Genomic DNA, 18,755 nt, shown 5'->3' with positions numbered 1-18,755 from the left:
CTGACAGCAGGCGGATCTCAGGCCATAATGCAGTCTATGGGAAGCAGCTGTAAATACAGATGAAATTTTGCTCACTCACCCACTGCTCTCTGCTGTGTGACCCAGTTCCTAGCAAGCTACAGATCCATACTGGTTCCTGGTCTGGGGGTTGGGGCCCCCCTGTGACAGGTACAGACTGTAACAGATGTATGTCTTGACCTCAATGTAGTTCCAAAATATTTATTGCTTACAGAGCAAATAAATTGGTCTGCCTTATTAACTATAGCAACATTTATTAGACGAAGAATTTAAAAGTTATAGAATTTCTTAATACAGAATACATAGTGATTGTTGCTACTGCATTGCAGTTTTTAATGTCTACAGTATGCATGATTTGGAAAAAATCTAGGAAAAATATATATAAAATAGTCTGTCTGCAAACACACGCGCACGCACACACACACACACACACACACACACACACACACACACACCCCGAAACAAAGCAAAACAATAGATGAAAACCCAAACCGAGCAAGACAAGTTACCTTGTCACATGTCTTGTCAAAAATACAGTGATCTGAACTACTAAATGAAAGTCCTCTTTACTAAGAGAGATTCTCTGGAAACTGGAGCAATCCAAGTCTCCTGGCAGCCAATACCTGGGGAATCACAAGAACAGTTACTAGTTATATTTCCTCACATTCACTAACAACTAACCAATTGGTGTAGCAGGCGTGGACTTCAGAAATAAAAGACATATAGAATATCTTTATTACAGTGTTCTTCATAAGAGCAAACAATAAATAAAACATATAAAAAGGCAGAAAAATTCACTCTTCCCCCACTGGCCAGAATCATCCTAGTTCAACACAAACCAAATCACAATAAAAGAAGAAGCCAACACATGTTCAACATTAGGAGAACAAAAATTAATCAGCATACAACTGGGTGGAATATTATGGGACTGTTAAAAATGATGGTTATAAAAAGTATATTAAAACATGGAGAACTGCTTATAGAATAGGCAAAAACAGAAAAATCAAATAGTAGAAACACTATGCTACTTTATTAAATATTTTTATATATAAAAGATAATGTACAAAAATAGGGACCATTATCGGAATGATTGTTAATGATATACAGATAAATATAACTGAAGTGTTTGTTAAAATGTTCTTTAAACACAATCGAAATTAACTTTGAACTCACAGATGAAGAGGTATTACAAAAAAGAAACTCTCGAGAACTGAAATTCCTTATGGGCTCACTAGGTAAAGATAGGCATGTTTGAGTCCTACACTTTAAATTATTTTCACAAGATTCTAGAAGATTGGAATTAAGGTGAATCCTAGTCATTTTAATTATCAATATAAATGTGATACTCGATCCTATTTTTCAGAGTTAATTATAATAACTTATAAATAAGTAAAAGGAAATTTTATTTTCTGAACTGTATTCGGAATTGGAAGACATGAGATTTTTGAGTTGTGAGTAATCATATGTAGCTCTCTTTTCTTTTGTCTGAAAAAGAATGTTATTTATTTACCAACACCTGGAACTTAAAGACACAAGTAGACAAACCAGAGAAAGGTTGCATTTCAGAACCAGATTCTAAGAGCACACATGAGCTACTCCAGCAGCAGATTTTTGCCCCATAGGGTGTGTTGCATGTAGCTTTCCAACCATATTACTGCATAATCTTTTTATGCAAAAAATATTCACAATTGTTAATCACAATTTGAGGAAGAGTCCTATGAGATTCCTTTCATAAATGACTCCTAAGTCCTTGAGAAGCCATCTCTGAAGGGTGCACTTGCTACTGCCTTTGGATAGGAGGCCCAGGTGACGGGTACAGACTTCTGAGACTTCTGCTTACCTGGGTGCATTATATTCATGAGCTCGCCTTCTCCAAGGTTGACCTGTACCCTTTGATATTATTTGGAACTATAAAGGCCATGGATTGGTGTCCCTGGCAGTCTGCAGTCCTTGCTGTTGGAGGAGGGATGAAGGATGGATGCTTGCACATCTTGGATATAAATACTGGGAAGAGCATCCAGACCCCAAGCACAAACTCACAGGTAAACGTGTCTTCTGGGATTCAGCTTAATTCCAATCTTCTAGAATCTTGTGAAAATAATTTAAAGCATAGGACTCCAACATGCCTTTCTTTACCTACTGAGTCCACAAGGAATTTCAGTTCTCAAGAGTTTCTTTTTTGTAATACCTCTTCATCTGTGAGTTCAAAGTTAATTTAACTTGTGTTTAGCTTCTTTCTTTTTTTAAAATTTCCTTTCTTTCTTAACACTGCTTCGACTGTGACATTTAGTCTTTTGTTGCCTTGGAATAAACTTTTCTAGAACTAATAGAATTCATTCCTATAACACCCTAACCCCAGCTGTGGTTAGAGCATGAATAATTGACAGAACATACTGTCTACAATGAGTTTAAACACACTTATTATGAATCAGAAGTGACCATAATTCTACTTTTTGTGTATTATTACAGATTTGTTCCTTAATCTGGCTACCTAAGACAAAGGAGATTGCAACTGGCCAAGGTACTCCTAAGAATGATGTGATCGTGTGGACTTGTCCCACTCTGTCCAGGTCAGGTGGGTTTTTTGGTAAGTAAATGGGTGAATAAAATGCCATGTGCCTATAGCAAAGTGAGCTGTTGTTTGTGGGAAAAACCTAGAATGAAAGATTTTCTCCTTTTGGTTATTTGAAGTATACATTTCATCAGAAGAAAAAGTCCTACACTCACCCTGCCTCCGAGAGTGTTTCTGAATTTGACTAAGATTTCTCTCATTTAAAAATGTCAAATATCCCCTCCTTGCATTTGTGTATGGATGATGTAGTAGTGGTCTTGGGCAGTTTTTGAACTGTGCTTTTGCACTCTGGAGTTATAACAAATTATCATATTTTGAAGGAAAAACATCAGGGCTAGAATGTGAGGCAGACATGGAGATCTGGAAGGGTGAGACATTATATGTGGGGAGGTCACTAATGACCAGGAGCCTTAGTCCGTGAACATCTGCCCTTACAAAGCAGACTGTGTTTCTTTCTTAACTTAATTCTATAAACTTTTACTGGGTACTTCTTGAGAGAAAGACCCCATGATAGGAAACCAGACCCAGCCCCTGTCCTCAGGATTTAAATCTCCTTAGGCGCAATCTAGATAGTTAAAGAGGGCTTCCAGGTGAGTGAGTGTCTTCTTCTACCCAGCCCAGGGAAACAGGAGAACAAAAGTGTTGGATGATGAAAATATAGAGGACTGGCTTTCATTTGCAGAACTTGCTTATATGTCCCATCTTCTTCCTCTCTACATTCACCTGCTCTCCTGGTCAATCTCTGGGATTTATTTATTCATTACTTATTTATTAAGCATCTACTACATACCAGGCACTTTTTGGAGTGCTGAGGAAGCACAACTGAACCAGAGAGACAATGTCTTTGTCTTTGTGAAGCTTATACGTTTGTGAGAGGAAACATACAGAAAACAAATATATACAATGTCAGGTAGTGATAATATCATGACTTCATTTGGGAATCCTGAGAAGGTTATTTGACAGCAACAAACACTCTTATGAAGTATACTTTTGACTCTTCTGGTCAGCCTGGTTGAACCTCTGGTCAACCTCAGAATGACCTTTATATTCGTTAGCTGTTTCACTGTGTGGTGTGGTAAACAAGAATATAGACCGGTCTTGTCAGAGCCATTTTGATGGCCAGGTGAAAGTGCAGGACCATGAGTTGATCTTTTTCATATTTTAAATCATAAGACATGAGTAAAATAGAGTCAAGCAATTCCCTAGACCTTTTCAGATTAGAGAAGTATATGAAATCAAACTTCAAAACCTGGTTCTTTACAAAATGACAATTCCAACAGCTAGAGAGGGCTTTCAGCTAGGTGGGGGCAGGTGATAGAAACCTGAATCAATTCACTGATGCTTGGAATAACGAATGTACTTATCAGGTGCATTTCATTGTTTCTCTGGCCTAATAAACTTTAAGTACTTTAGTTTTGGTTGCTTGTGAATATTTTAATTAATATTTTAGACAGAATTTTAAAGAGTGCATTTAACCTTTCCTCTTCTTGAAACGTTTATGTTGGGGAAGATGAGGTTACTTTTGGGTTTTAGACACTAATTTTTATCTTTAACCTAGCAGTTTCTTCCATATACAGAATTTCTTAAAAGTGATGAGTAGGATGGGTGTTATACAAAAACGTGTCATGTGGTCCAATAGTTTTGGTAATGCTGGGCCAAGCTTGATTGGTTTTTCTTTCTTGAGAAATTTTCTAAGGATTGGAAATATGTATATTGTACATCTCCAAGAGAAGGCTATGGTATTCAGTGTTTCCAAACACATTTGAGAAATATTTTGTAGGGAGCATCTTGAGGTACTTGGCCCATGGACACATTTCAGGGAGCACTGCTGTGTGGTCAGGGACTGCTTAGGTATTTAATTTCCATGTGTTTTCATTGTGAGTCCGTATTTCCATTGTGGGTCAAGGACAGTGCTGTTGGCATATACCCTGGCGACTGAGATCAGGATCTAAACTGGGAGTTGTGACTCACTGGGTTATGAATATAATGAATCAAGATCAGTAGCAAGGCACAGAATTCCCCCTAGACCCTCCCAAGGGAGCACAGTACTGCGACCCCTTGATTTCACACTTGTCATCTCCAGAACTGTGAGAGAATCCATCTCTGTTGTTTTAAGCCACTTAGTTTGTGGTAATTTGATATGGCAACCACAGGATCCCGACACAGTGGGGAAGAGTGTTGAAGGAGAAACACTGAAGCAAAACCTCAGCGGCTGGAGAGTGTTGCTCCCTTCAGCCTTAACTGGCTAAGTACCAGCATGGCTAAGTAGGCGTCAGCTCTGAACCCGGTGGGTGTGGGGAAGCCCTTGATCCTGGGATGGGATGTGTGGCCCCACCATAGGTGGCCTACAGTCCTAAGCAATAGCCCTTGTAACATGGACTATGAACTGTCATTCCTTCTTCCCCCAGGCCACAGAGGCAGAGTGCTGCACCTGGCTTTGAGTCCGGACCAGACCCATGTGTTTTCTGCTGCAGCTGATGGGACAGCCTCCGTATGGAATTGCTACTAGTCGCCTAGATCCTCTAAATTTGGGTTTCCTTCCCTCTTTCTTTCTTTCTTTCTTTCTTTCTTTCTTTCTTTCTTTCTTTCTTTCTTTCTTTCTTTCTTTCTTTCTTTCTTTCTTTCTTTCTCTTTCTTTCTTTCTTTCTCTCTCTCTCTCTCTCTCTCTCTCTTTCTTTCTTTCTTCTCTCTCTCTCTCTTTCTCTCTTTGTTTCTCTCTCTCCTTCCTTCCTTCCTTTTTTTGAGTTGGAGTCTCACTCTGTCGCCCAGGTTGGAGTGCAGTGGCACGCTCACAGCCACCTCAGCGTTGACTTGCTGGGCTTAGGCGATCCTTCCACCTCAGCCTTCCTAGTAACTGGAACTACAGATGCATGCCACCACACCTGGCTAGGGTTTCCTAATTTCTAAGTGAGGATAATGACGACGACCTTGTCTTCTCCATGGGACTGTTGTGAGCATCAAAAAAGATGAAGTCCTCTTCCTGGTGGGAGTGCTCTTCTCCTCATCTTCTTTCTCATGTTAATTTATTAGTTCTGCTTCCTCCCATTGCCTTTCCCAGAGGTGGTCATCGACTTACTTTCCTTTCTTCACTCTCTGCCTTTGGCTACCTCCCCCATCTCTTCCCTCTCCACCTCTTCCTTGTTCTCCTCTCTCTTCCTTTTGAGAGATTCACTTTCACTACTTTATCCAGAATAACACCTACATTACAGGTTTCTACTTCTTTCCCACCTGACTTTTCTCCACAACTGCAGCCTCATATTTCGGACTGGCTCAGGACACTTACTTTTTGAGATCCTTTCCTGTCTTTATCTCAAACAGCACATTGAAAACACAACTCATTCAATTGAAAAACACTTATTACAATCCTACTGTATACTAGTCAGTGTGTTACGCTTGCATATTACTTTCTCTAGAAAATAGCTCTTCAGTGGGACTCTCTTCCGCTTTTGATGGTCTCATCCTTATCCTTGTCTCCCACTCAAGGAGCCTCCTGATTATTCTTCTCTGTGTGACCCTGTTCACCCCTTGTTCTCTTTTCTTTTGTTTCGCCAAGTCACATCTTTTTCTTTTTCTTTTTTTTCCTGTTGCCATTGCCTACTAACTGGTTCTTTTGTTTTAGTCTTCTTGGTCTTCATACCACTGCTAGGTTAAACTTCTAAAAGCCCTGTGCTGATCCTTTCAGTCCCCTGCTCACAAACTGTCAATGATACCCTGTTACCTAAACTCTTTGGCCTCAACCTCTGGAGTCGCAAGCCTAGGATCTGAAGTTAGGTGATCTGTTCTTGCCTTGGTGCTGCCATAACAGATTGTGCAACCTTGGTTGTGTCACAACATCTGCAAGAATAGGAGTGTGAATGTGATCACTGCTAAGGTTTATTCAAGATTGCTCAGTCTCCTGTTGGATCTTTTTAATGTTAATTCTCATTCATCTCCTACATGAACCTTCGACTAAGTCTTGTGACTTCTTGCTTTGTTATGTTTGTCGGACCTTTTCTTCTAATCGAAAATTCTTGCTCCTCTCTCTCTTTTTTTTACACATCTACATAAGCCCTAACCTTTCCGGGAAATGTTTTGAAATTATTTTTTTCTGTGTTTGAATTCTTTCTTTTTTGGGGGGGGTTGGGGTTTCACTCTGTCACCCAGGCTGCAGTGCAGTGGCACAATCATGACTCACTGCAGCCTTGACCTTCTGGGCTCAGGAGATCCTTCCACCTCAGTGTCTTGAGTAGCTGGGAATACAGGTATGCACCACCATGCCTAGCTAATTTTTTAATTCTTTGTAGAGATGAGGTCTTGCTTTATTGCCCAGCATGGTCTCAAACTCCTAGACTCAAGTGTCCTCCTGCCTTAGCCTCCCAAGTGCTGGGATTACAAGTGTGAGCCGCCACACTTGGTTCTGTGTTTGAATTCTTGACATTAGTCTGTATCACCTATTTGGTAGTAAGATACTATTGTAATTACTTTTAGAAAATCTTTCATTTCTATGTGGATTTTTGGTTATTTTAGTTTTAACATGCTTATTTGGCTCTAGACAATTAAATTGAGGGGTTAAGGGAGTGTGCATTATACTTTTTGGAGCTCCTTAGAATATTCTACATATGCCAGAAAACAAATATTGGTTGATTTTTTTTCTTTGTCATAAAATGTTTTTTTTACCAATACATACCCACAAAATCCATAAAACAAAACAAAACCTTTGATAATTCAATGTGGAATTGTGTATACAAGGAAACTTAGGATGTTCCTGCTAGATTGTGTTAATTTGTCAATATTATTTTCTTTTCCCTGGTTTTTTTTTTTTTTTTTTTGCCTTAGAAAATTTTAGTCCACCAAAAGCCACAAATGTGATAATTTTCTGTAAGCAATACATACTCTCTTCTTCTTTAAGCTAATTGTTTTAATTTGATCTTTTTTTTTTTTTTTTTGAGTTGGAGTCTCACTCTGTCACCCAAGCAGGAGTGCAGTGGCCACTTCCAGCCACCGCAGCCTCGACCTGCTGGGCTCCAGCAATCCTTCTATCTCAGCCTTCCAAGTAGTTGGAACTACAGGCGCATGCTACCATGCCCAGCTAATTTTTTTGATTTGTTGTAGAGATGAGGTCTCGCCAAGTTGCCCAGGCGGGTCTTGAATCCGTGGGCTCAGGCAATTCACTCACCTCAGCCTCCAAAGCACAGGATTACCAGCTGAGCCACCAAGCCTGGCTAATTTGATCTTTTTAATGAACCAAATATAAATTGTAAGAAAATGTTTAGGAGAAAATGAGCAAAATGATCCAACCATTTTCATTGTCCCCCACCACTCTGTTCTCAGTACTCCTGTCTTAATACTCACATGACATTATGTTATGACCAAAGGCCACTTATTTCAATTAATACTGGTAGGTGAATAAGAGGCTCTCATTAAAAAGAAAAAAAATTGATGTAAATTTTACCTGCTATTAATTTTGGTGGAAGGTTTGGGATATAGTTTTCATAAAGAAAAAAGTAAACTTCCAGGTAACTCTCAAAACAGAAGCCTTGAATATGACTAATTTTTTTTTTAATTGTAGAGATGAGGTCTTGCCAAGTTGCCTGAACTGGTCTCGAATCTGTGGGCTCAGGCAATCCACTCACCTCGGTTCTCAAAGTGCTGGGATTACAGGCTGAGCCACTGAGCTGGGCCGACTACAACTAATTTTTAAATTTTGTATTTTAAAATGTATTAAGTAATAATTCACACATAGGAAAGCATATATCTTAAGTTTATAGCTTAAGTTTTGAATTTGTGAGTAGATCACTATCCAGATCAAGATATGAACATTTCTAGTGCCTTCAAAGGCTCTCTTGTGCCTTCTCCCAGTCAGCACTCCTCCATTATTCTGACCTCTGCCCCTAGGGGTTAGTTTTTCCTTATGCCAGCCTTCAGATAAATGGAAACATACCTTTTCTATTCTTGTCTCATGTCTTTTACTCAACATAAAGTTTGTGTTGCATGTAACTGTTGTTTGTTCTTTTCATTGCTGTGTAATATTTGATTGTATGAGTGTACAATTGTTTATCCATTGTATTGTGGATGACTATTTGAGCTATTTTCAGTTTTGACTTTTAAGAATAAAGCTGCTGTGCATATTCCCGAACACATCTTTGGTAGACAAAAGCACTCATTTCTGTTTGGTGTACACTTGGGAGCAGAATTGCTAGTTCATAGGATATGTGTATGTTGAGTTTTAGTAGACACTGCCACTGCCAATTTTCCTAAGAAGTTGTACCAATTTACACTTTCACCAGCAATAAATGAGGATTCCATGCAATTGCCTTTTAAACAGAGTTCAACATCTGTAATAAATATTGCTGGTGGGGAATATACCATCCTCTTATTGCAGTTATAATCCTAATTAGGAATTAGAGATTGTAGCAGGTATCTTAAATATCACAGTGAAGCCAGGCTCAGTGGCTCAGCCTGTAATCCCACGTTTTGGGAGGTTGAGGTTAGTGGATTGCCTGAGCCCACGGGTTCGAGACCTGCCTGGGCAACTTGACGAGACCTCATCTCTACAATAAATCAAAAAAATTAGCCAGGCGTGGTATCGCGCGCCTGTAGTTCCAGCTACTTGGAAGGCTGAGGCAGAAGGATCGCCGGAGCCCAGCAGGTCGAGGCTGCGGTGGCCGGGAGTGGCCACTGCACTCCAGTCTGGACAGAGTGAGACTCCAACTCAAAAAAAAAAAAAAAAAAAAAAATCCCAGTGACTCTTATAGGCTCTCTTTTAGATATTGCCACCAGACTTCAGTTTCTAGTATAAAGGTTCTCATCCCTGGCTGCATATTAGAATCACTGGGGAGCTCATAGAAAAAATAACCTCCTAGGTTCCACCAAATGCTAATTAAATCATAATCTCCAGAGATGGGGCCTGGGCATTGGTAATTTTAAAGAGCCTGGTGAGTCTAATGAGCAGCCATGGTTGAAAACCAATGTACTAGTATTTTAGTCAGTTTTTAAGCCATGTTTCTTCCTTAGTTTAGGAGACTGTCTCTCAGTGTTGCTGTGTGTTCTTGGTTCAAATATATACAACGTATTATATGTATATATTTGTGTGTATGCATGTATGTATATATATACACATACATATATTTACACACATATGTATATACATATAAAATACATGTAATCTGTATTCCTAAAAGGACCGATAGAAATTGAAGAAATCAGTTTCTATAATCATATTTTAAAATCACTGTTGGACTGATAACTACTAAATTCAAAATGCTGAAAAACATTGTTGGGGGGCTTTTTTAAAAGACAACCTTCTGGACAAAATTCAACACTTACTCCCTACTATGGATGGTAGGTAGCCACTGTAACCACCATGTTGAATGGACCTGCCCAGGCTCAAGGATAAGAACTGAGAAATCACCTAGATAATCCAAGGTCCTGAGAAAGAAGGCTGACTTTCTGTTGTATAATTTTCTTGACTTGCCAAGCACTTTGTATCTCCTAAAATTTTAATTTCTATTTCTCACCTGCCTATACTACAAGGAATTTCTTGTTTCTGTTTCTCACATAGACTCAGGTCTTGCATCTAACGATGAATAGCTGGTGTCATTGTGGAGAAAGGGCCTTTGAAGGGCAGACTTATTTCCTTTTAACCCAAGTGCTTCCTACTGGTTATTTCTGTTTCCTGCAGAATTGCTGAGTTCTTTAGTGTACTTGTTATTAGACAGACCTGATCTTAGGGTCACTCCTGCTGGATCCCACTGAGGTAGTGAAGTAAACAATTCAGGAAGAATTCCTATGTCACTTACACATGGGTGTTGCTGGTAACATCGGTCCCCTAATCTCCCCCTTGCATTATTCACAAGGTTGCCATATGACTCTGCTTCACTTTGTGGGTGGAGATCTGCCTACTAAGGTTATAGAGGAGAAACGAGTATGGCCATACAAATTGATCTTATTTGTAAAAAGATTAAGAAATGACAGCAAATGAAATGAAATACAATTATCTAGACTGCCCCCTTGATAGTCCTAATTATCCAGTTGCGGTATTTCTTTGAGAGAAAAATATAGACACCGGGGCTTCGAGGGTCTCCACATTTCTTTTCACGGCCAAAGGAAGCGATGCCTCGGAAAACACCGTCACACAGCAGAGGGCTTCCAGAATCTCCCTGAGGTAAACGAGAGGTGGGGGGACAGTGTCAGTGTTAAGCCTTACCACTAGGGAAATGGAAGAAATTCTGCAGCATTTAATATGGAGTTAAAACCAACACGACTTAATTGAAAATTCATGCTTAAAATATCAAAAGGTTTAGAAATATTTTTATATTTTTGTATTGGCTCTCTTGGTTTACTTATGAACCAGTGAAAATAGAAATAAAACTTGTTTATGTTATCAACTAATTTTGAGACTGATTCTTTGCTTTCAGAAAAAAGAAACCTGTTTGTTATTTTCTCAAAATGCTTGACAATTCAAGGGGTAAGATAGTCAAATGCAGATTATACATTGAGGCAAAGAATAAAAACTATTTTTCTGATTTCTCCACTGGATAATTGTCATCCCAAAGAAACAGAACAAAAGCAATCCCTTTCAGGCAAAATCTGGCCTTATGAGTGTACGAAACAAGGAGCCCTGTGAAAACCTGGGGCTCTCCCTGGGCATGTATATTGTCCCTGCCTGTTACAGTGCTTGGCATTTGCAAAATTAGTCCTTTAAGGTTTAATTCATCAGCAGCCAATTCCAGAGCACGGAGAGAATGAGGAAGGATTGCTAAGCTTCAGTGGAAGGGGGACTAGTGTCTTGAGATCCTGCCGTAGAGTTAGGAAGTTGCATGTGTGTCCTCCAAACATGAAGGTTCTGGGTTCCCAAGGGTCAAAAGTGGTGGACAAGGAAGGGAATGGATGAAGGAGGGCAAAGAAGAGAAAGTAGAAGGATGCTAAAGAAAAATGTCCTATTTTCCTGGGATCTGGAGAGCTTTACTCTTGAGGGGAAGACAGCTCCTGGGAAAGGCAGAGACTTCTGGATCTTTCAACCTCTAATAACTCCCAAACCACTCACACTACACCCTCCTGCTCTTCGGGTCAGACTCTGTAAGGTCTTTGGAATAAATGAGAAATGACAAGCTAGTACTCAGAGCTTAAGAAATCTGTAGAGTGTTTCTTTTCCTGTCTTTAAGCAGGGCCCTGTCCTCCTCCTCCTCCTCAGGGGACTCTGGATGGAGGTGTCTACATTCTCTGGTATGAGCTGAGCTTGAAAGTTTTTTTTACTGAGGATTAAGGTAAACTCTAGAAAGCTATGGGATCTGGCCTGAGGCCCTCAGAAAGGCTTGGGAATGGTAGGCATTTCAGACAAACCCAGGTTAAATGGTAGAGGAATTTATGTGGAGTGCTGAGATGGGGAAAGGTACGGATTGGGTTAGGGTTAGGGCTGGGGGTCTCACTCCATCGCTCAGGCTGGAGTACAGTGGCACGCTCATGGCTACCCCAGTGTCAACCTGATGGGCTTTGACAGTCCTTCTGCCTCAGTTTTCCAAGTAGGCAGAACTACAGGTGTGCGCTACTCTGCCTGGCTAATTTTTGATTTATTATAGAGACGAGGTCTTGCCAAGTTGCCTGGGCTGGTCTCGAACCCGCGGGCTCAGACAATCCACTCGCCTCGGCCTCCCAAAGTGCTGGGATTACAGGCTGAGCCACTGAGCCCGGCCCAAACTTCTTTCAAATAGCACAAGAATCCTGTAGAGACTAGTGCCATAACAGGATAAAGCATGGCATTACATTTTCTGCATCTGCATGACTTATTCCAATGGCTAAAATGTGGAATCTTGTTTTACTTACATCGCATGAGTCTTTTGCACCTCGGGGGCTTCCAGCACAAATCATATTCTGTCCAATCACAGGATTAAAACTATAGTGCTGTGGATCATTGCAGATTTTTCTGTCTATGATGGTGACATTGACTTCTCTCAGAGTATTGGAGTTGTGCTGTGAATGATTCTGAGTCTTCCCCCATCCTGCAACTTGACACATGGTTCCTGGTGTCACATCATCTCCCTTTGTAGGTAGATGAAGGATGGCCACATTTTTGTTAATTTTTGCTTCTTTATTCAGCTATTCGAAGACAAGCATAAAGAAGAAGCATACAGAGTTCATAGAATGAGATATTAGCATTTTTACTTAAATTATAGCCCAGCCTTCAGGGACTCCCTTATGTGAGTTGGTAAAAATAGGAGCCCTGAGGAAAGGTTTCCATGTGGGTGGCCAGATTATAGATTCTTCTGACTTCTAAGATAATCAAAAGTACATACCTTTAAAAGTTTAAGATCACCCTCATGAGAGTCTGGGTCATAGCATGGATATGGAATCTGTTTCGTCACATTCATTATCTGTTTTTCTGGTTCGTTCTTGGTTACTGAGTGAGCCCCAAGGATGACTTGGGACTGTTTGTATCTGAGAACAGACATAACACTATATTTACTGAGTTTATTTTTAAAATCAGGAGCTGAGCGTATTATATGTGATCAGTTTCAGCATTCCATTTGTAAATATTGACACGGAGATACTCTGTGGCTCAGAAAGAAAATGTGTGCTTTAAAGAATTAAAAGTTAAGATGTTTATAAATTCATCAGTCATCATCACTGTCATCATCATCATCATCACCACCACTGCCAGCAGCTTATTTATACAAAGCTAAACTAGTTTCACTGAAAAACAAGAGAATTCCATGACAGCAGAGCCAGGAGCCAAGTCTTGTGCTTATCCTCTCACCATGCCTCATTTACCTGTGATGGAGAATTAGGCTACAGATTACTGGAAAACAAAGTTCCCAGTAGTCCAGAGACAGAACCAAAAGCAGCTGATAGTTGGGAAGTAATGCACTGAAGAGATCTCTATAAGGGAACAACAAACTCGTCTCAAGTGGACAAACTTTCAGAAACGATTGCTCTGTTTGCCTGGTGTTGAGTGATATATGTTGGGGTGAGGGAAGATGGTGGTGTGAAGGAGGGATCCAGGAGTCTGTCTTTCTCTTACTCCATGCTAAAGGTTAATAAAATCAAATTTCTCTCTGATGTGCTAATGATTAAGGCTATCATCATTCACAACCTGGCAGAAACTACACTTGCCATATGTTCACACTGCCTTTTTTCTATTGCACCAGCTGAGATAGTTTCACTTAAGACACAATATCACATGTATCTCCAAAATATGTACAGCTATTATATATCAATAATAAATACATTTGTTAAAAAATTGAAATAAAAAGACACCGGAACAGTGCTTTCCAGTAGAGTATACTTTGATGATGAAATGTTCCATAAATCCGCATTGCCTAGTATAGTAGTCTCTAGCCACATGTAAGCTACTGAAGAAATGTGTGACCTAGTGTGACTGAGGAACTAAATTTGAAATTTTATTTACTTAATTTAAACTTACACAGCTACATGTAGTTAGTGGCTATCATTAGACAGCTCAGTTTAAGAGGTTGGTTTAGGAAGTGGAGAAAAAAAATACAGTCCTGGGAAGTGGATTTTTTTTGCTTTTTGTTTTTTTGAGTTGGGGTCTCACTCTGTTGCCCAGGCTGGAGTGCAGTGGCATGATTACGGCTCAACTTAGCCTTGAACTCTTGGGCTCAAGCTATCCTGCCTCAGCTGAAACTACAGGTCTGGTCACCATGCCTGGCTAATTTTTAAATTTTTTTTAGAGATGTGGTCTCGCTATGTTGTCTAAGCTGATCTTGAACTCCTGGGCTCAAGCAATCCTCCCACCTCAGCCCCTCAAAATGCTGGGATTATAGGCATGAGCCACTGTGTCAGGACTAGAAGAAGTTTGAAGGTAGTCATCAACAGCAGTTGAGAGATAGCTGAAGGTGTGAGAGGAATTCACTGAGGGATACAGGAAGGTATTGGAAACAAATTTTCTTTGCTTGACAATTGTACTCAGGCCTCTGAGGAGGCACTAAAGGTTTTACCCTTCCATGCTCTGGCTAATTCTACCCCATCACATGGTCAAGACCAGAAGCAACGCATTGCAGCACTTGTTCCCAGTGGTTCCAGTGGAGACCTACACAAAGAGCTTATGGATGCTGCTTCTTCATTGGTCTGATTCTTTGTGGCAAGCCTGGATTTAACTTCCTGTTGGGCTAAGGCAAGAGCCCAAAGACTTAAGTGATGTGAAAACACACATGAACCTCCCATGGCTTTGGTGGGATCTACTTCTTTCTTTTTTTTTTTGAGTTGGAGTCTCACTCTGTCACCCAGACTGGAGCTGGGCTCCGGCGATCCTTCCACCTCAGCCTTCCGAGTAACCGGAATTGCAGGCATGCGCTATCACGCCGGGCTGATTTTTTGATTTATTGTAGAGATGAGGTCTTGCATGTCCAGGCGGGTCTTGAACCCGCGGGCTCAGGCAATCCACTCACCTCAGCCTCCCAAAGGCGCGGGATTACAGGCTGAGCCACCGAGCCTGGCTTACTTCTTTCTTAATGTTTCCCAAATTAGAATATCTTCACAAGCAATTTAAAAAAAAAACTGAGCACTTACAGATCACAGTGAGCTGCAGTCAACACCCAGTCTTTTGCAATCAAAGCACCAGCACAGATTTTTCTCCCAAATTTAAGTAGGGCCATGTAGGGTCTTGAATGAGGAGTTACCTCGTTTCCTCCAATAATGTCTACACAGACATCTGTTGAATAGAAAAAGGCAAATCAGATTGGTGCCCAAAGAACTCTACACAAAGCCATGTCTCTAAGACCAGTCATGCTTCTTGCACTTGGAAAGGAAGACTGGATGACAGCATTTTTCCCAGCTTCTATTTCTTTTGGATACTGAGAGGGTTTTGCTCTTCTGCCTACAGAAGCCATGCCATTGGTTGTTCCAGAGATCATCAGACTGGATGTCACAAACCACCACCCTCAGGCCCCAAGGTAGAGAGAGCTGTGTCTTGGTCTTTACCAGCAATAGCTACTACAGGAGCTGCCAGTGGTGATGACAGCCTCGAGTGCCTCTACCCCTTGGCTGAGTATTAATTTGGGGGAAACAGAGGGGATTTTTAGAGTCCTGCGAATTTTCCTTTGCACCCTAAGCCCTTGTGAACACACAGCTTATAAACTGATATTAGCACCTTTTAGTTGTGACCGTACTCATGAGTCCTTTGGTCACCGTGAGTCTTTTGGTTATTAAGCTGCACTGTCCTTACTCATAAGTTGAGAATATAACATCAATTGCACCTGTCTCTCCTTCAGTCCCCAGACCAAACCACATGGTTTAATCTAAGGTCTTTTCCAGTGAGGAGGGAAGGGAGGAAAGAATATGCTATAAACAGATAATTTTGCCTTAGTGACATTTCCTTGATGATAAACTAGAAGTTACAGACCCCTTGTTAGAGAACAATGAGAACTAAACACAAGGAAAACCAACCACGCTGGCTGAGAGGACTTTATGTCTTAGTGGTATACTCTCAGCCCTCTAACTTCTCTACCTTCTGTTCTTGGTACTTCTCTTGACCCTTGGCTGAGATTCGTGTTTTCTTGAATAGGGCACAGTGCCTCTTATTCCATAATTAAGATCAACGAGTTGACAAATTCACAGAAAGGTATACACAATAACTAGAGGAGCCTTTCCTAAGATTTGCTGATGGTGAGCGCAAGGGGAAGAGAGTGACCACAAGGTCTTTGCTTTCCAGAAGGGAGTTGAGAGAAATAAATTCTTGGCTCTAGAAATAAAGGGGTAAAGAGTTTCTAGAAAACTATCCACATCCCAATTTTTCCTTGGGTGACTCATGGACAGATAGATATCACATGGGCTGCAGAAATCAGAAACTCAATAAAACATTCCCTTTTGCAGAGTTCCATGTTTGTTTGGTGAGACATATATTAATACCAGCCTCAGAAATAAGACCATGTCTCCTGCACCCAACCACTCTGAGAAGGGCCTGGTAGAGGGTTTAGAGTAGGAGAGAAACTTTTAAAAACTAGAAGTTCCTGGTATCTGCTCAGAATTAAATTAGAATTTCTGAGGTTGGAGTTGCCATGTCAGTATCTTTTCAAAGTCCTCCAGATTATTCTAACATGAATGTAGTTGAGACCACTGGCCCAGAGCATCAAGTCTTGCTTTGCTGTACCTGTTCCCTTTATGGGCCTGTGTTGCTTTCTCTGAACACAGGAAACAAAGTGCAGCAGAGAAAGTTGCTGTTGTTTCTTGTGAAGGAAAGATATGATTGAATTTTTCATCTGCCCTGTTTTCACTGTTATGGAGGATTTCACATGCCTGAATCTATATAGCCATATCATGCCATGCTTATAATATGCTCATTCTTTTGTCCCAGATGTCTTGGAACCTTGTTACTTTTAAATTTCTTCTCATTTTTGGGTGCAAGATAAACCAGAGAACTTTGGGAATTCATGACAAGTCAGGATATTATAATAAGCCCCTATCCACTGCTCCCACCTCTAAATACTGATGGGCTCTTTGAGAAAAACCATGGCTTATTCCACTTTGACACAGCTCCAGAGTAGCCCTCACTTCCTCACAGGTTCTTGAAAGGAAATCTAGAGCTACCCAGGAGCTCTTACCCTTCTGGTTATAATGCCATGGCATTTATGGCATTTCAACCCTTGCATGTGGAACTCACATTACAGCAGAAATACTGGTTGCTATTTAGTATACCAAAGAAATAGTCTAATAAAAAAATGCCATAGCACTGATATGAGAACTGGCCCAATGTCCTGATGTATTCCCAAGAAGATTCTAGCCCAGAGAAATGATTATAAAAATTTGAATCATTTCTGATTTAATTTTGATGTCTAGGTCAGATTTGTCTAATTGCCTTTAAAAATATCTATTCATTTTCTGCAGCAAGAAAGGCTAAACTGGCTAAGGTACCACTATTCTTTTCCTGAAAGGTACTGTTTGTCTCACAAACTCAAGAACATTTTATTTGCTCATTTTTACATTGTCTTTTTTGGGCAAGCTTCAATAAACATTGGTGGGTCTGTTATCTTTTGTAAAGAGATTATAAGAAGAAAAAAATCCTTTTTCTTCTAATATAAATAAATATTCAGAATCCAAGAGAGGATGCTAAACTTTTTTTTGTGTGTGTGATGGGGTCTCTCTATGTTGCCCAGGCTAGACTAGAACTCCTGGGCTAAACTGATCTACCTGTCTCAGCCTCCTGAGTAGCTGGGATTCCAGGATTGTGCTACTGTACACAGCTCAGCATGCTAAACATTTTAAGAGTTGGGGAAAAATCTCCTTTCAGTATAAGCAGGTAATATTACCAAAGTTCATTATAAGTCTGCTCCATTTCGCTTCATGGTCATAATGGAAATAACAAGAATCAGTCTTACCTTCAGGAATTAGCAGGAGAAAAATGACAATTGAGAGAGAGGATGCCAGAAATGTACAGGAGTTTCTCATTGTGGCTGATGTTCCCACGTCAAACAATGTGAAATTCTGTTTTCAGTTCTTGACTGCCTCTACCTATATGTGGAGAGTAGAAAGGATGTGGTTTCTTCTCTTTCTTTCTCTTTCTTTCTTTCTTTCTCTCTCTCTCTCTCTCTCTCTTTCTTTCTTTCCTTCCTCTCAAATTTCAAAGTTTAGTGTTGGGAAACCAAACACAAGTAAGTGAGAACAGTGAATGAGGGCTCATTGCCAGCAGACATGCTTTGCTATGCGAGGGCTGCGGAGGGCACTGGAATTCTACATGGTGGGTGGGGGCAAGGAGACCTTGCTGCCATCAGAGCATACGCCAAGGGAGACTGTTGAATGTCTCAGCTAAGATTTCGAAGACTCTTTTGTCAGCAGCAATATCATCTGCAGTATCCATGACTGGAAACTCTTGGAAGACTTAAATTAGAGCTTTAAAAAATTTAAATTAAAAATTAAATTGATTACCACATTTCTAGATATCTCCTTGGGTTATATAAGAATAGGCCATGTGCAAGTGGAGGATAGAAGGGATTTTTTACACGTAAGTTCCTGTCTGATTTTCCTTCCCCACTTTGTGAAGAACGGTTTACTGTGCTCCAGCCAGTGTCTGTGGCAAGTGTGGACATGGACTGGTGTGGGTAGGGGCTGTTGGCTCTTTCCAGCACTCTGATAATGTGTTCTTGATTGTCTGTTACAACTTTAGATACTGAAAGTATCTCTGAGTTTCCCCTCCTTCCTACTCTTCCTCCACTCCTTCTTAATTCAAATGAGAAGA

General features: G+C 40.4%; 2 protein-coding genes across 4 annotated transcripts in view; one reads left to right on the top strand and one right to left on the bottom strand.

The window, feature by feature from the left end:
* The window catches only part of CDC20B (cell division cycle 20B), a 53,471-nt gene extending 48,341 nt beyond the window's left edge, over nt 1-5,130 (top strand). The window contains exons 10-12 of one of the 3 annotated variants that reach the window (XM_008065779.1): nt 1,935-2,060; nt 2,488-2,605; nt 4,999-5,130. In XM_008065779.1, the coding sequence (XP_008063970.1) occupies nt 1,935-2,060; nt 2,488-2,605; nt 4,999-5,099 (345 nt within the window). In that variant the 3' untranslated portion in view covers nt 5,100-5,130. The remainder of the gene's footprint in view (nt 1-1,934; nt 2,061-2,487; nt 2,606-4,998) is intronic. The other 2 variants (XM_008065780.1, XM_008065781.1) reach the window with 2 other exon arrangements.
* Nucleotides 5,131-10,500: 5,370 nt separating this feature from the next.
* GZMA (granzyme A) lies at nt 10,501-17,979 on the bottom strand. Its single transcript, XM_008065777.1, has 5 exons — nt 17,899-17,979; nt 15,095-15,236; nt 12,862-13,003; nt 12,392-12,664; nt 10,501-10,728 (listed from the first exon to the last, which is right to left on the bottom strand). Exons 1-5 carry the CDS (start codon nt 17,966-17,968, stop codon nt 10,567-10,569), a joined length of 789 nt encoding a protein of 262 aa, XP_008063968.1. The 5' UTR covers nt 17,969-17,979; the 3' UTR covers nt 10,501-10,566.
* Between the last annotated feature and the right edge of the window lie 776 nt (nt 17,980-18,755).

The sequence above is a fragment of the Carlito syrichta genome, unplaced genomic scaffold, assembly GCF_000164805.1.
Source record: "Carlito syrichta isolate Samal-C Ts95f unplaced genomic scaffold, Tarsius_syrichta-2.0.1 Scaffold308804, whole genome shotgun sequence".
NCBI lineage: Eukaryota > Metazoa > Chordata > Mammalia > Primates > Tarsiidae > Carlito > Carlito syrichta.
The sequence above is the reverse complement of the archived record's forward strand: the minus strand, read 5'-3'. Positions and strand labels throughout refer to the sequence as shown.

What these genes read in the sequence shown, in the direction of transcription:
- GZMA (XM_008065777.1), bottom strand. Translation starts at nt 17,968, where the DNA reads ATGAGAAACTCCTGTACATTTCTGGCATCCTCTCTCTCAATTGTCATT. An exon ending in ACTGCAGCTCACTGTGATCT is followed by an intron (nt 13,004 to 15,094) that starts GTAAGTGCTCAG and finishes GTCTGTTCTCAG; the next exon opens with ATACAAACAGTCCCAAGTCA. An exon ending in GTGCAAAAGACTCATGCGAT is followed by an intron (nt 10,729 to 12,391) that starts GTAAGTAAAACA and finishes CGTTTACCTCAG; the next exon opens with GGAGATTCTGGAAGCCCTCT.